The 18352-nt window shown below is 36.3% G+C and overlaps 1 protein-coding gene across 10 annotated transcripts in view; it reads left to right on the top strand.

The window, feature by feature from the left end:
- The window catches only part of MYO9A (myosin IXA), a 262701-nt gene that overhangs the window by 56017 nt on the left and 188332 nt on the right, over nt 1–18352 (top strand). For all 10 annotated transcript variants that reach the window (XM_057723187.1, XM_057723183.1, XM_057723186.1 and 7 more), the window contains 3 exons: nt 6047–6141; nt 7970–8032; nt 17107–17206. In XM_057723187.1, the coding sequence (XP_057579170.1) occupies nt 6047–6141; nt 7970–8032; nt 17107–17206 (258 nt within the window). The remainder of the gene's footprint in view (nt 1–6046; nt 6142–7969; nt 8033–17106; nt 17207–18352) is intronic.

Below are 18352 nucleotides of genomic sequence, written 5' to 3'. Positions count from 1 at the left end.
TGTAATTTTCTTTTTTTGTGACATCTTTGCCTGGTTTTGGGATCAGGTGGCCTCATAGAATGAGTTTGGGAGTGTTCCTCCTTCTGCTATATTTTTGAAGAGTTTAAGAGGGATAGGTGTTAGCTCTTCTCTAAATGTTTGATAGAATTCACCTGTGAAGCCATCTGGCCCTGGGCTTTTTTTGTTGGGAGATTTTGAATCACAGTCTCAATTTCCGTACTTGTGATTGGTCTGTTCATATTTTCTATTTCTTCCTGGTTCAGTCTTGGAAGATTGTATTTTTCTAAGAATTTATCCATTTCTTCTAGGTTATCCAATTTATTGGCATATAGTTGCTTGTAGTAGTCTCATAATCTTTTGTATTTCTGTGGTGTCCGTTGTTACTTCTCCTTTTCATTTCTAATTCTGTTGATTTGCACTTTCTCCCTTTTTTTTCTGATGAGTCTTGCTAGAGGTTTATCAATTTTATTTATTTTCTCAAAGAACCAGCTTTTAGTTTTATTAATTTTTGCTATTGTTTCCTTCCTTTCTTTTTCATTTATTTCTGCTCTGATCTTTATGATTTCTTTCCTTCTGCTCACTTTGGGGTTTCTTTGTTCTTCTTTCTCTAATTGTTTTAGGTGTAAGGTTAGGTTGTTTATTCGAGATTTTTCTTGTTTCTTGAGGTAGGACTGTATTGCTATAAACTTCCTTCTTAGAACTGCTTTTGCTGCATCCCATAGGTTTCGGGTCATTGTGTTTTCATTGTCATTTGTTTCTAGATGTTTTTTGATTTTCTCTTTGATTTCTTTAGTGATTTCTTGGTTATTTAATAGTGTATTGTTTAGCCTCCATGTGTTTGTATTTTTTGCAGTTTTTTTTCTGTAATTGATATCTAGTCTCATGATGTTGTGGTCAGAGAAGATGCGTGATATGATTTCAATTTTCTTGAATAACCGAGGCTTGATTTGTGACCCAAGATGTGATCTATCCTGGAAAATGTTCCGTGTGCACTTGAGAAGAAAGTGTAGTCTGTCGTTTTTGGATGGAATGTCCTATAAATATCAATTAAGTCACAATGGTCTAATGTGTCATTTAAAGCTTGTGTGTCCTTATTTGTTTTCTGTTTGGATGACCTGTCCATTGATGTAAGTGGGGTGTTAAGTCTCCTACTATTATTGTGTTACTGTTGATTTCCCCCTTTATGGCTGTTAGCAATTGCCTTATATATTGAGGTTCTCCTATGTTGGGTGCATAGATATTTACCATTGTGATATGTTCTTCTTGGATGGATCCCTTGATCATTATGTAGTGTCCTTCCTTGTCTCTTGTAATAGTCTTTACTTTAAAGTCTAATTTGTCTGATATGAGTATTGCTACTCTGGCTTTCTTTTGACTTCCATTTGCATGGAATATCTTTTTCTATCCCTTTACTTTCAGTCTATATGTGTCCCTTGGTCTGAAGTGGGTTTCTTGTAGACAGCATATAGAAGGGTCTTGTTTTTGTATCCATTCAGCCAGTGTGTGTCTTTTGGTTGGAGTATTTAATCCATTTACATTTAAGGGGATAATTGACATGTGTGTTCCAATTTCCATTTTCTTAATTGTTTTGGGCTTGTTTTTGTAGGTGTTTTCCTTCTCTTGTGTTTCCTACTTAGAGAAGTTCCTTTAGCACTTGTTGTAAGGCTGGTTTGGTGGTGCTGAATTCTCTTAACTTTTGCTTGTCTGGAAAGCTTTTGATTTCTCCGTTGAATCTGAATGAGATTCTTGCTGGGTAGTGTTTTCTTGGCTGTAGGTTTCTCTCTTTCATGACTTTCAGTATATCCTGCCATTCCCTTCTGGTCTGCAGAGTTTCTGTAGAAAGGTCAGCTGTTATCCTTATGGATTTTCTCTTATATGTTATTTGTTGCTTTTCTCTTGCTGCTTTTAATATTTTTTCTTTGTGTTTAATTTTCGTTAGTTTGGTTAATATGTGCCTTGGTGTATTTCTCCTTGGGTTTATCCTGTATGGGACTCTCTGCGCTTCTTGGACTTGATTAATTATTTCCTTTCCCATGTTGGGGAAGTTTTCCACTATAACCTCTTCAAATATTTCCTCAGACCCTTTCTTTTTTTCCTCTTCTTCTGGGATGCCTATGATTCGAATGTTGGTGTACTTAATATCACCATGGTCTCTGAGACTGTCTTCCATTGTTTTTATTCTTTTTTCTTTTTCCTGCTCTGTGGCAGTTATTTCCCCCATTCTATCTTCTAACTCACTTATTCATTCTTCTGCCTCAGTTACTCTGCTGTTTATACCATCTAGAGCATTTTTAATTTCAGTTATTTTGTTGTCCATTGCTGTTTGTTTGTTCTTTAGTTCTTCTGAGTCCTTATTAACTGTTTCTTGTATTTTCTGTATTTTGTTATTGAGATTTTGTATTGTTTTTACTATCATTACTCTGAATTCCTTTTCAGGCATTTTTCCTATTTCCTCTTCATTTATTTGGTCTTATGGATTTTTTTCCTGCTCCTTTACCTGCATGGTGTTTCTTTGTTTTCTCATGGTAGTCCAAACTTCAGAGGTTGCTTGTCCCAGCAATAAAGGGGTTTAAAGAAGACTGTCCAAGCCCCAGACTAATGGCAGAGTGTTGAATCAAACAAATACTAATTCAAGGAAACACATACACGTATAAGACACACAAGTACTGAATCCAATGGAACATAAGGCACTAGAAAGTCCTGACAGAAGAACCCCAGTATGCTATCAGACATTCAAAGAGAAAGCCAACAAAAATTCAAAGCAAAAACAGAACAAAACGGAAACAAAAGCAAAAACAAACAAACAAATAACACCACACACACACACAAATCCAGGGAGATATTGAAAGCTAGGATCAAATATAATAAAGAGCTAGCATACCACCAGGCAGACTGAAGATTCTCAGAATGAAATCAGACAATTATACTTAGAACTGAGATAAAGACAGCAGTGTGTCATCTGGAGAATAAAGCAAGGAGATAGAGCGAGCGATAATATTTATGATAAATACATTAAGATAAAGGAAACTATAAAAGGATAGAAGACAGGGCAACAGAAGAGCATAGTGTGAATGGAAATATGAAAAAAAAGAGAAAGAAATAGAAATTATAAAAGATAGAGATGAAAAGAAGGTAGGAGAGATACATTCAGCACTACAAAAAGCTTAGCTTGAAATCAAAATATATAAAAAGGCTAAAAATAAAAATAGAATAAAAAAATGTTATAAAACTTGTAGTAGATCCCTTAGGACTAAGATCGTAATTAAAAACAAAACAAAACAAAAGAAAGCAAAACAAAACTAGAACTGACCCCAGAATGGACCAGTTCAATAGAATTAATACTAATATTTCTGTTTCCTTGGGGTCTCAGCTGTAAGAGTCCTTCTACCCGCCTTGGGTTTTTTGTATTATTCTGTGACCAGCAAAGCTTCCTTTATTGTTCATCTGTAAGCGCTGGTGTGTGGGGAAAGAGAAGGTACAATAGTGGCTCCTTTCCCTGGGAGTGAGTGAGCAGTGGTGCCCTGTCTGGGTCATGGCGGTTCAGTTGGGCATGGCGGTGCCTGTTCAGAGGGACGCCGGTGGCTCAGGTGTAAACATAATGTCTCAGAGTTGGGCCACTCTGTGGGCTTTTGGCTCTTGGCTGCAGGCACTCTAAGCCAGCCCCACCTGGGGGCCTTTGTTACCCCTGAGTGCTTGGCCCACAGGGGTCCTTCCTCTGCCTGTCGCAGGCGCCAAGAGAGAGGCTACGCCCGTGGCTCTCCGCCCTGCTTGTGGGTCAGCAGTATCCAGCCACCACCATGGCCTCGCAGCTCTCTGCGGTAGGCACTCCTCACTGTGGACCTCTTCCTTCCTGTACCCTTGGTCAGTCTCCCCACCGCCAACAATGTTTCTCACCCTAAACCAGGTCTCCAGTTCCCACACTCCCTCTCCCAGACCCCCTGTTCAGCTGTGAATTGTCTCAGTCTGGGCACACTGAGCTGTGGTGCAGACCCTCCGTGTGTTTCTCCCTCTTTCCCGTCTGCCACAGCTCAGCCACTTCACCCTCTTTGAACAGTGGCAAATGCCTCCCTGCTGGTTATGTCGGGATCCTTGCAGTCCTTTCTGGTGTCTGAGGTCGTTTGCTGGTGTTCAGCTGGTTCTCTGTGGGAATTATTGCATCTTTTGGTGTATTCCTAATGCATCTGTGGAGAGGGATGCATTCCACATCCTTCTACTTCGCCACCATGTTTCTTCTCAATAGGTTTTTTTTTTTAATAAATTTATTTATTTATTTATTGGCTGTGTTGGGTCTTTGTTGCAACCAGGCTTTCTCTAGTTGCAGTGAGCAGAGGCTACTCTTCATTGTGGGGCATGGGCTTCTCATTGTGGTGGCTTCTCTTGTTGTGGAGCATGGACTCTAGGCATGTGGGATTCAGTAGTTGTGGCTCGCGGGCTCTAGAGTGCAGGCTCAGTAGTTGTGGCGCATGGGCTTAGTTGCTCTGCAGCATGTGGGATCTTCCCGGACCAGGGCTCAAACCCGTATCCCCTGCATTGGCAGGCAGATTCTTAACCACTGTACCACCAGGGATGTCACTGTAAACTTCTCAAGAGATCTAAGTAATAAAATGTATTTTGTAGATTTACTCATGTAGTCACTGTTTCTGCTGTTCTCCATTTCTTATGTTGATCCATATTTGAACATGATATTCTTTTCCTTCTGCAGGAAGGACTTCCTTTGTTTCTTGTAGTGTGGGTTCATTTATGATGAATATTTTCAGATTTGTATATCTGAAATTGTCTTTTATTTGCCTTTATTTTTTAATGATTTACTTTAAAAAGTGGATATTAAAAGTAAAAGAAATAACTTTACAGTAAAATTCTATGAATTGTAAAATGTTAATTTGTATAACCATCTATATACAAGGTGGATACAGAGTAGTTCCACTAAGCCATAAAACTCTGTCATGCTATTCCTTATCTTCATACTCTCTGCCCTCCTATACTCCTATAACTTATAGGAACTGCTTTGCTCTTCACTACTGTTGTTTTTTTGGTTTGTTTGTTTTTCAAAATGTCATATAAATGGAATCATACAGTATGTAATATTTTGACTGGCTTTTATTCAGCATTATGTCTTAGATTTCATTTAAGTTGTTGAATATGTGAGTTCAACAGTGGGTTCTTTCTTTTAAATTTCAGTTTTAATTTTATGGAGATATAACTTGAAATAAAATATAGCTATTTAAAAGTATAGTTTAGTGATTTTTTGATAAATATATGTACCATGTAACCACCATAATACAAGCAAACTATAGAATATTTTCATTACCCCTTGTGTCCCTTGGTAGACATTTCCCACCCCCACCCCCATTCCCAGACAGCTTCTAATCTGCCTCTTGTTACTCTTGTTTTGATTTTTCTAGAATTTCATATTGCAATATGTACTCTTGTGTGTGGTTTCTTCCACTTAGTGTAGTGTTTAATGTATATCAATGTTGTTGTCTGTACCATTAATTCCATCTTTATTGCTAGATAGTATTTCATTGCATGGTGTATACTTTGGGTTATAGCTTAGGAAGCTTATATATTTTTTATTCTTTCTAAAGTAGTACTGTAGTTTTGTTTTAAGTAGGTGTAATAAAGCATAGTACATTAGGTAATGAGACTTTATTTCATTTATACTGTTCTAAAATCATAATTATTTTGATGTAATTACTCTTTTCCTAGCCCATTGTTATTTCAGTTTAGCAAGATTTTAAAATATATATGTATAAATATGTTAAGAAAATTTGTTGGCCCTGGAATATGAAAGTGAAATCTGATTTGTAATGAGCAATAAGTTTTTAAAGTTAAGATATATTTTACTGAGTAGAGTAAAATTCAATCTACTTGGTTTTATTTCAAATATTAGTTGCTTTCTTTTACTTTAGCTGAACTATGAGAGTCTGAAGCTATAAGTGAATTGCTTTTCTGCTATCTCTGTAGCATTTTTTTCTCTTTGAGCTGATCTAAGCAGGATTTTCCATTTTTAAAAAATAAAATTAATGAGAATTACTTATTTTGACAGGCCTTTGGAAATGCAAAGACAGCTCATAACAACAATTCAAGTCGTTTTGGCAAGTTTATTCAAGTAAATTACCAAGAAACAGGCACCGTACTTGGGTAAGTAGCAGTAGCAGGCTTTGGAGCATATTTATATTTTTGCCATTGCCCCTTCTTAAGCCATAGGTTGTTCATTTGCTCTTTAATGAGAATAGTGGCATTAGTGTTTATATTAAATTTTTTCCTTCTCAATTTTTTTTTTTGGAAAAGTTCAAACCTGAGAAAAGTTCTAAGAATAGTGTAACACCCATACACCCTTAACTTAGATTTATAAATTGTTAACAATTATATGCATTTGCTTTATCTTTCTATATTGTACATACATTCATTTTTTAAAAATTGTTTTTGAGTAAGTTCGGCAGGTAACTTGACCCCCTAATTACTGTATTTCCAAAAGCAACCACGGTGACATTTTCCTACCTAGTACTATTTTACGCTTAAGATATTTAATTTTGTCATATTAAGAATTCTTATTATACAGTCTGTGATCAGAGTCCTCTGGTTGTGCCAGCAATATTCTTATTCTTTATAACTTTTTAAAAATTAATAGACTATTTTTAGAAGAGTTTTAGGTTGATGACAAAAATGAATAGAAAGTACAGAGTTCCCATATATCTCTTCACCCTACTCCCAGTTTCCCTTATTAGTAATATCTTGCATTAGTGTGTTCCATTTGTGTTGTATATTGAATAGGTTTTGACAAATGTATAAAGGTATGTGTTCACCATCACAATTTTATATGGAATAGTTTCACTGCCCAAAAAATCCTCTGTGCTCCACCTATTCATCCCTTCCCATACACTAACTTTTGGCAACCACTGATCTCTTCACCATCTTAATAGGTTTGCCTTTTCCAGAATGTCACATAGTTGGAATTATATAGTATATAGCCTTTACTGATTGGATTCTTTCCTCTTTAGCAATATGTATTGAAGCATCTTCCATGTCTTTCATGGCTTGGTTTTATTGGACTAATAAATTTTGGGATAATTGACATCTTTATGTTGTTTAGAAATTGTTTTTAGTTTTTAAATGTTTCTTGTTGAGTTTATTCCTAAATATTTTATTTTATTTTTAATGTTTTGTTGTTATTAAAAGTGTCATCTTTCTCCTGTATTGTATCTTCTAAAATTGAACATTATTTGTATGTGTGAAGGCTATTGATTTTTATATTAATTTTGTATCTTGTTATCTTACTAAATTATTTTATAGTTTGTTTTAGTGTTACTGTTGTTTCTCTTATTTCTAGGTATATTATCATATCTGCAAAAATAGATATTTCAACTTTTTTTCTGTTTCTATATCTTTGATTATTTTCTATCTTATTTGATTACATATCTCCTATACTGTGATAATATTGTTTCAGAGCTTTGTGTGATTGCCTTTACTTTCTTCACTAAGTAAAATACTGGCTTTGGGACATTTTATCATGTTAATGAATTAAGCATTGATTGAATTTTCTTTGACTGTTTTCATCAGTAATGGCTATTGCATTTTATTAAAGGCCTTTTCGACATCTGTGGTAATTAGCCTGATCTTCATTTTTGGATCTATTAATATTATCATGTCTGTGTAATGGGAGGGTCTTGTGTGCCATGTTTTGAACTTCTGATTTTATTTTGCTTTACTGAAAGCAAAAAAAAGAAAAAGACTTAGGAGTTTATGAATTTAATATGGATAATACTAACAAGGTCCATAACACAATTATTGCAATATACTGGTATATGTACTCTGGGAGGCAACTGTGCTCACCACTATACCACTAATGTCAGTGGTAAATGTACTCTGGATAGTATTCTTTATACTTCTGCATCTTTTCTGATAAAATATTTGTCAATCTTATATTAAGATTTATTATTTATATCAGCTAATTTTATTTTTCTTCTAGTGCCTATGTCGAAAAGTATCTACTGGAGAAGTCCAGACTCGTTTATCAAGAGCATAATGAACGGTACATATTTTAATTTGTGTAATTAGATTGAGTTAACATTTGTATCATGCAGATTTTTTCAGATCTTTGTATATTATGACCTTTAATTCAGTTTATACCATGCATAGCTTTACTTATAATTGCTATTTCTGTCTTGGGTAGAGTACAGTACTTTTTAAGAAGCTGCTAGGAGATTTTTTTTAATGAGTATGTAGAACTGTTGTCCTTGCTAAATTCTAGGTAAATTATCAGAACAGAAAAATAGTGGTATCTCAGGTGGTATCTTTTGGTTAGCTTTTTGTGAGTGTTTTGCCGTTGGACCTTGTGCCACATCTTAGTATTCTTTCTCTAATTTGAGAAAAGTTTTTAATAAAGCTCTTAATTTCATTATAATCTTTGAGGTATGTGGAATTTCAGAAATGATGTATATTGTAACTTCCTTTAGAGAGGCAAATGATTTGCTTCATGTTATAATGAGACAAAATAAAGAGCAAGAGTTTGAAGTTAAACAAACCTACATTCAAATATTGGGTATGCCTTTGGCACCTCACCTAACTTCTCTGCTTCTTAGATACTTCTTCCCATTTTGCAGATGGAAGACTACCCTATAGTTGTTTAGAGGATTAAATGAAATAACATTTATAAAATGCTTAGTGTAGTCCTTGTATATAATAAAGGTTCATTAAACATTATCATAATGAGATACCTGTGAGGTTTTGTGGCTAGCTGATGAGGAAATCTGAATTAGAGGTGTTTCAGAATGAAGGGAAGAGTTTCAGGAAGAGAATAGCAGAGCTAACATGTACTGCTATTAGAAGGTTATTAGTAACTTTTTCTAACATTTTAATGGAGTGGTAGTGATATAAGCCTGGTTTCCTTAGTTTTGAAGAATCAACAGCAGGAGAAGATCCAGAGCTTATAAACTGATTCTCTGTTATCTTGCTAGATTTGATTTGTAGATTTATGTATAATCCTTATTACATGTTGATGGATTTGGCTTGCTAGTTATTTTGTTGAAGATTTTTTTGTGTCTGTATGCATAAGGGATATTACTGTAAGGTTTTTTCCTCCTGATGTCTTTATCTGGTTTTGATATCAGGATAATACTGGCTCTTAGAATGAAATAGGGAGAGTTTGTGAAGGATTGGGTTAATTCTTTAAATGTTTGATGGAATTCACCAGTGAAGCCATCTGGTTGTGGGTTTTTATTTGGGATTTTTTTTTTTTTTTAATTTAAAGCTCTTTATTGGAATATAATTGTTTTACACTCTTGTTCCAGTTTTTGAGGTACACCAAAGTGAATCAGCTATATTTATACATATATCCTCATATTCCCTCCCTCCTGCGACTCCTTCCCACCCTCCCTATATTGGCCCTCTAAGTCATCACCCATCATCGAGTTTATCTCCCTATGTTATGCAGCAACTTCCTTACATTTGGTAGTGTATATATGTTAGTGCTACTCTCTCATTTCATCCCAGTGTCCCCTTTGCCCCCCACCCCCCTAACCCCGTGTCCTCAAGTCTGTTCTCTACATCTACATCTTTCTTCTCGCCCTGTCACTGGGTTCATCAGTACCATTTTCTTAGATTCCATATATATGAGTTAGCATACGGTATTTATTTTTCTCTTTCTGGCTTACTTTGCTTTGTATGACAGCCTCTAGGTCTATCCACTTCATTATAAATAACTCAATTTCATTCCTTTTTATGGCTGAGTAATATGTGGGAAGTTTTGATTACAGATTCAGACATTTTAGTTGTTACAGATTGCTTTAGATTTTCTGTTTCTTCTTTAGTCAGATTTGGTAGTTTTTATCTTTCTAGAAACTTGTCCATTTTGTCTAAGTTATCTAATTTGTTGGAAGAAAAAAAATATAATATTCCCTTGTAATCTTTTTTATTTTCACGAGAGCTCCACCATTATTACCTAATCACTTCCCGAAGACCCCCACCTCCTAATACCATCACCTTTTAGGGTTAAGATTTTAACATAGGAATTTGAGGGGTACACATTCAGAGACAGCAACCTCTCCCCTCTTTTTGGTTAGTTTAGGTGAAAGTTTGTCTGTTTTGTTGATCTTTACAAAGGACTAAGTTTTGGTTTTATTGATTTTTCTTTAATTTTTTCGTATTCCCTGTTTTATTTCTGCTCTCACATGTATTCCCTCCTTCTGCTTACTTTGGGTTTAGTTTGCTCTTTTCGCCCTTAGTTTCTTTTTTCTTTTCTTTCTTTCTTTTTTTTTGATAGGTGAGAAGTTTATTTAGAGATTTATTTAGTGAGAAACACACTCCGCAGACAGAGTATGGGCCATCTCAGAAGGTGAGAAAGGCACCAGGGTATGGGGCTTGTCAGTTTTTGTAAGGGTGGGTAATTTCATAGGCTAACAAGTGGGCGGAGTATCACAGAATTGGGCCACTGCCCACTTTTTGATCCTCTTGATCGGCCTTGGAACTGTCATGGCTCCTAGAATTTGACTTGTCTGCCATCTTGGACCCATTTGGTTCTAATCAGTTTATGTTATGTCCTTGGGCTATGTCATTCTTTCAGAGGTTGTGCCCTGCCCTCTTCCCTCCTGTTTCATTCCCCCCCTCAGAGATTTTACTCCTATATCCTTATGGGAAGCAGAAGGGCGATGGTCCGTCTTCTGTAACTGCTTCAAGGCTGAGTAGGGGTGTTGACCCTGCCTGTCAGAAAATAAAAATCTCTGGATGCCTGACCTAGGGGCCTCAGGGGCAGGACAGCTCCTTGTTTTAAGTCAGTATGGGCTGGAATCCTCGCATAGCCATCATCTTGGTGTGGAACTGTTGTAACTGCTTCCATAGCTTTCCTGTAAACCTCCTTGATGATGAAGCACTTTTTGTAACAGGTGGCCAGAGTACAAAATATGATTTTAGATGCTATCCCTTCCAAGGCAGTCTCCCAACCAGCTGTTAGTGCCCAAAAAGTTGTCACAAAGAAACGGCACAGAAGACATCTCCAACAGTGTTGATGATGAGTGGGAGTTGGTCCAGCTATAAGCTGGGACTAAAGGGTCAGCATTTGTAAGGGTCAGAGGGAGGGGAGTAAAAGCAATAAAAAGTACACCTTGGTGGTCACACAGGTCTTTTGGGGTTAACAGAAGAAAGAAAAAAAGAAATAGAGCAGAAAGAATGCAAGAATATAGGCGAAAAACCACAGAGTCAAGGAGAAGAGTATAGAGATGAAAAATTTTATCCTGGACCTGCTGTTGGATATATATAAGCATACAGGGTTCATCTGCCTGTCAGAAATGAGCAGACATCAGCAGAGCGTCCCCCCCAGTATACCTGGCTCATGGGCATTCCAGGGGACTTTTTAGAACCAAGACCTAACTCTCGGTATTTTCTTACCTTATCACTGTTTACTTCATGGTCGCCAGCTGAAACCATGCACCTGAGATTGGGACTTGAACCTGCATGCTGGGACTCGAACCCAGCCTAAACCCAGATTGGGACTTGAACCCATGCGGCCTGGACTCAAACCCGGCCAAAACCCTGACTGGGACTTGAACTCATGTGGCTGGGACTCAGACCTCACCAAAACCCTGATTGGGACATGGACCCATGTGGCTGGGACTCACACCCAGCCAAAACCCTGATTGGGACTTGAACCCATGAGACCGGGACTCAAGCCTGGCCAAAACCCAAGGTCTTCCAACTGAGATCACACACCTGGTTTCAGGACTTAATGAAGCTCGGGTTCTTGATGTCTCACCACAGAAAGAATTCAGTGAGAGACAGTGATAGGTAAGAAGTTTATTTAGAGACTTATTTAGAGAGAAACACACTCTGCAGACAGAGTGTGGGCTATCTCAGAAGGTGAGAAAGGCCTCCCCTAGTTTTTTAAGGTGAATGTCAGGTTATAGAATTGAGATCTTCTTTTTCAATATGGGTTTACAGCTGTAAAAGTCCCACTGAGCACTGCTTCAACTATTTTCCCATGTTTTGGTATGCTGTATTTTTATTTTCATGCATCTCAATGTATTTTCTAATTTCCTAGGTAATTGGGCTTATTGATTATTTAGGAGTGTGTTATTGAATTGCCACGTATTCCTAAGTTCTGGAAATTTCTTTTATTGATTTCTTTTTTTTTTAAATCTCTTTATTGGAATATAATTGCCTTACACTCTTGTACCAGTTTTTGAGGTACACCAAAGTCAATCAGCTGTATTTATACACATATCCCCATATTCCCTCCTTCCCACCCTCCCCATCCTGGCCCTCTAAGGAATCACCCATCATCGAGTTGATCTCCCTTTGTTATATAGCAACTTCCCACTGGCAATCTATTTTACAGTTGGTAGTATATATATGTCTATGCTACTCTCTCACTTCGTCCCAGCTTCCCCTTCATCCCCCGCCCCCCTCAACCTCGTGTCCTCCAGTCCATTCTGTTTTTATTGATTTCTAATTTCTAAGGAGACCAGAGAATATACTTGGTATGATTTCAATCCCCTTAAATTTACTGAGACTTGTTTTATAGTCTGACATTGTCTATCCTGGAGACTGTTACATGAATACTTGAGAAAGTATGTATCCTGCTGTTGTTGGATGGAGTATTCTACAGATGTCTGTTCGCTCTAGATGGTATTTAGAAAGTTTCAAGTCCTCTTTTTCCTTGTTGATCTTTTGTCTAGTTGCTGTATTCTTAACGTGATTGCACCCTTCCTGTTGTCTCATTGCGGGCTTCTCCTTTGTCTCTGGATATGGGATGTTTTTTTTTGGTGAGTTCCAGTGTCTTTCTGTCGATGATTGTTCAGCAGTTAGTTGTAATTCCGGTGTTCTTGCAAGAGGGAGTGAGCGCACATCCTCCTACTCTGCCATCTTGATTGTTCTCAGTTGCTGTATTCTTATTGAAAGTGGGATGTTGAAATATCTCAGCACTATTGTTGCACTGTTTATTTCTTCCTTCAGTTATTTCAATTTTTGTTTCATGTATTTTGGGGCTCTGTTTTTAGATGCATTTATGTTTAGAATTGTTATATATTCTTGAGATTGGCCCTTTTGTCATTAAAAAATGGCCTTTGCATCTGGTAACAATTTTTGTTTTAAAGTCTGTTTTGTCTGGTATTAATATAGACACTTCAGCTTTCTTTTGGTTACTGTTTTGGTTACTTTTATCTTTTTTTCATCCTTTTACTTTCAACCTATTTGTATGTCTGAATCTATAGTATGTCTGTTATAGACAGCATGTAGTTAGATCCTTTTTTAAAAAAAAGCAAAACAAAACTTCATTCTTCCAGTTATCCATCTTTGGACTGGAATGCTTAATGATTTACATTTAATGTAATAATTACTAAGGTGGGACTTATGAATACTATTTTGCTGTTTGTTTTGTGTATGTTTGAATTCTTCTGTTCTCCTGTTACTGCCTTATCTTGTATTAAATAGATATTTTCTAGTGTACCACTTAAATTCTATTGATATTTCTTTTATTATATGTTTCATGAGTTATTTTTTTAATGGTTGTCCTGGTGATCACAGTTAAAAGTTTAATGATCTGGTTTGAATTAATAACAAGTTAATTTTGATAGCATATAAATAACTTTGCTCCTAGGTAGGTCTGTTTCTCTCTCCCTACTTTGTGCTGTTATTTTGTACAAATTACATCTTTATAATAGTAGACCCATCAATACAGTTTTATAATTACTGCTTTTTGCAGGTGTCTTTAAAAATCTAGCAGGAAGGGAAAAAAGCCTTACAAATAACATGGAAATTTATATTATCTTTTATATTTACCTATGTAGTTACCATTACTAATGTTATTTATTTCTTCATGCTTAATTGAATCTTTTCTAGTTTCCTTTCATTTCAGCCAGAATAACTCCATATAGCATTTTTATGGGGCCCATAAAGTATATGAGATATATGAGTTTTTGTTGATCTGGGAATATCCTGATTTCCCCTTTATTTTTTGAAGGATAGTTTTGCTGGATATGTAATTCTTGATTGTTTTTTTCTTTTAGTACTTTGAATCTGTTTCCTTTCCATGGTTCTTGATGAGAAATCAGGTGGTAATTTTAAATATATTAGGATCCCTTGATGAGACACTTCTCTCATGGTGGTTTGAAAATTTTTTCTTTGTCTTTTAATAGTTTTAATTTGTCTAGGTGTGTATTGCTTTGAGTTTTTCCCTCCTGGAGTTCATTGAGTTTCTTGCATGTACAGATTAATGTTTTTCATCAACTTTGGGGAGTTTGGGGGCATTATTTTTTCAAATACTCTTTCTGCTCTTTTCTTTCTTCTCTTTTTAGGGCTCCCACTGTGCATATGTTGGTGTTCCATATTGTGCATTTGTTGGTGTCTGCTTAATGGTGTCCCACAGACCTCTAAGACTGATAGTTTTTCTTCATTCATTTTTCTTTCTCTTCCTCAGACTCATTAGCCTTAACTGACCTTTCTTCAAGTCCACTGATTCCTTCTTCTGCCTGCATGTCTGCTGTTGAGCTCCTCTAAATATTTTTCCATTTTAGTTGTTATGTTTTTCAATTCTGGAATTCCTTTTTGATTTTTTTTAATAAGTTCTGTATATATATTGATAGCTTCTCTTTGATGAGACATCATTCTCATACTTTAGTTCTTTAAACGTGGTTTTCTTTAGTTCTTTGAATGTATTTAAAACAGCTGATTAAAGTCTTATCTAGTAAGTCTAATGTCAGGACCTCCCCAGGAACAGTTATTATTGATTGTTTTTTCTCCTTTGTATGTGCTATAGTTTCTGGTTTCCTTACATGACTCATAAATTTTTGGACATATTAAATAATAATTGGACATTTAAAATAGTCATGTGGTAGCTCTAGAAATGAGTTCCTCCCCCTCCCAGGGTTTCTGGTTGTTACTTTTGTTCCTGCTGTTTGTTTTGTGAATTTTCTGAGCTAATCTGAAGTCTGTATTCTTTTTCAAGTTTAGCCATTGAAATATCTGCTTGGTTAGCTTAGTTGTCAGCTAATGATTGAACAGAGTTCCTTAAATGGTTGGTAACAATAAGTCTCATAGTCTTTGCTTCAGGGCTCTCTTTGGGTATTGGGCCATGACTTTTAACACCTTGGTAGGCATTTTATAATCCTGCCTTAGTATTTACTTCCTGCTTGTGCAAACTTTCACAGTTAGTGATAGGTGAGAGCTTAATATCTCCTCTTATCTTTGCTGAGTAGACTTGCAGCCCTGGACATGGGCACAACCTTATGCATGCATATAGCTTTCTAGAGTCCCAGGAACATATTGGAGCTTTTCAAAGCCTCTGTGGATGTCTCATTTCCCAGCTTTTCCCTTTAAGTTTTTTGGTTAGTCTACTGTTTGCCCTAACATTTATTCATTGCTTCAGGTAGCCAATATGTTCAAAAATTGCCTGTAATTGTTTCTTTTCTTTTTTTACATTTTCACCAAGAACTTTATTGAACAATGTATTCACCCTTTTGTTCCACTACCTTCTGCCACTTTTCAGTCAACTTCATAATTCCATCTTCCCAAAACTCTTTTTTTTTACTTAATAAAATACCTCAGTTTTTTCTTTTTTTCAAGTCAGTTATTTAATTAATTTATTTTGGTTGCAGTGGGTCTTCATTGCTGTGTGCAGGCTTTCTGTAGTTGTGGCGAACTGGGGCTACTCTTCGTTGTGGTACGTGGGCTTCTCAGTGCAGTGACTTGTCTTGTAGAGGAGCACAGGCTCTAGGTGCAAGGGCTTCAGTAGTTGTGGCTCATGGGCTCTAGAGCTCGGGGTCAGAAGTTGTGGTACATGGGCTTAGTTGCTCTGTGGCATGTGGGATCTTCCTGGACCAAGGATCAATCCACCAAGGATCAATGGCAGATGGATTCTTAACCACTGTGCCACTGGGGAAGTTCCAATAAAAAAAAAATTAAAAAAAATAAAATAAAATGAGATGGACGTTGAAGTAGATTTAAGCAGTTAAGTGTTTACGGATGGCTTCACTGTGCTTTTTGTGAGGATGCAAACAAAGATGCTGCCTCACAGTCTCAAAGTTGTACTTCTTCATCTGATTCAAGTGCTGGCAGTATAGGTAGAGCATGCCAGTGCTGCTGCCCACGGCAATGTAGTCCCCATTGGTGTTGAGGGCTGTGAGGTAGACCACCATGGAGCGGAACCCCTTCTGGATCTTTGTGGGAATGGCACCGAGGCGATAATACAAAGGGAAGAACTCTCTGAACGTAATAGGATCTGATACGGATGCCATGGCCAGGGTTTTCACAGATGATCTTCAGTCAGGACAAGGAATTTTAACTGGCATCTAGGGAAACCTGGGGACTCCCGCAGCAGCCCTTCCAGACTTGTCTGTGATTGTTTCTCACAAATATCTCTGGGGCAAAGGTTTTGTACCGGGCTAACTCTAAGTCAGGTCAAATAAGGATAGTTTTGAAAATGGCTTCTTCCAGGGACCTACCAGACAGTTCAAATAATGATATTTCTCAGGGAAGGAGGCTCTGAATGTGCCCCAACCCTGTCCTGCCCTCTTCTGGAGCCTGCCAGGCTTCTGGTGTCCACCTCAGTTATAAGCTGTTAATATTGAAAGCTACCGTGGATCTGGTAAGCAGGAGAGGGAATAGGGCAAGTTAAAACACTTCCAGGCTTCTGATTTTACTGAGATTCGGCTGTTTTTCTTGTATAAAAACTCACTGGATTGCTATAAACTTTTGGTTAATTTCTAGAGTTGATTCTGACAAATTTGCCAGTTTTCTAATTGGTTCTGTGGAGAGAATTTTTAGAGGTCTTAACTTTACTGTATTGCTGGCTTCACCTTCTCTTTTGAATTCAGCATACAAAATGTTTTATTTTGTAGTACTTAATTTTTTTTTTGGCCACACCACCTGGCTTGTAGGATCTTAGTTTCCCAACCAGGGATTGAACCCGGGCCACAGCAGTGAAAGTGCTGAGTCCTAACCAGTGGATCACCAGGGATCTCCACTGTAGTACTTAAATATTGAGTTTATCACTTGTGTATTAAAAAAATGAAGCAAAGCTGAAACAGTTTACTAATTAATGTTTTCCTTTTTTGTTGTTGTTAAATGATAACCATAGACCATGTTCATTATAAAGCTATATTTCTTTTTTTCCAATAGGAACTATCATGTATTCTATTACCTTCTGGCAGGAGCAAGTGAAGAAGAGAGATTAGCATTCCATCTTAAACAACCAGAAGAATATCATTATCTCAATCAGGTGAGAGTTCATGAAAAGCATTTTGAAATGTAGGGCATTATTAAATTTTAGCCTTAAAGAAAAGTTTTTTTTCCTAGTACTTTGTTTCTGAAGCCTGGTTGGTAGTGGATATTAACTAGCATTTTCATACATACTGTCTAAAAATTTATGTGATGCAGTTCTCAAATTTAAAAATTATTATTATTCTTATATGAATTGTAAAAGATTAGTTGTATGTGTGCCTTTTGCTTTTTGTGAGACTCTTTAAGAGAATAATAAACTGTTTATAGATACCTCCAATTTAGAAAAATGGCTTATACTTTCCAAAGTGATTTACCTTTTACAGACCACAGCATGTTAAATGTTACTAATGATTAACGCTTGCCCTTGACAGAGGATTACTGAAACTTTATTTGCATGCTTTGAAGTCTCATACATATACCTCTTTGCATGATATTATGATACTGACTTAGAGTATGGTTATTTTTAATAATTTAGTGATTGTCCTATGAAAGTATTATATATTAAATATGAAAATTCATTACAGGACATGACTTAGAGAATTTGTATCTTAGCTTGAAACTCAAAATTCACTCCTAAGCTTCCATAAGGAGTAATTCTCACAACTTTACACTGCATTGGTTTCTCCAGTTTTATTTCTCATTTTAACAAAAATTCTAGAACCGATAATACTGGAATTGGTCTGACAGTAGATCATTTAGATAACAATAACAGATTGTCTCCCCTCATTTATTTAATTGTTTGAGGCAAGATGTAATGTCTATGGAAAGAAATTCCTTTATGGTGATTTAAAAAATTCTTTTGAGGGTTTTGTAAGGAAATTGACACTTCGATGGTGGCTCAAAGATTATTGTATGTATTTAGGGTTATGAGAGGTACATCTCAGACTTTTTGCAGGATATAGAGCTTGCTATATAACTGATATTTCCCAGTTTTGAAACTACATATTTATATAAGCTAACATAACTCTGTATTACTATATTGAGAATTTCAGAATTATTTAAAATACCTCTTCCTGGTATAATGCTAGGCATTTTTATGTATTGAATTAAGTATATTTAAAAAATCATTGATTTAGCTTCTGAGTTTTTTCCCTTCCCTGTTTAAACTATTTGCCTTATATTTGGGCAATTAAATATTTTCCTT

This window comes from Hippopotamus amphibius, chromosome 2, assembly GCF_030028045.1.
Source record: "Hippopotamus amphibius kiboko isolate mHipAmp2 chromosome 2, mHipAmp2.hap2, whole genome shotgun sequence".
Lineage (NCBI taxonomy): Eukaryota > Metazoa > Chordata > Mammalia > Artiodactyla > Hippopotamidae > Hippopotamus > Hippopotamus amphibius.
This window is presented reverse-complemented; position numbering and strand designations above follow the sequence as displayed.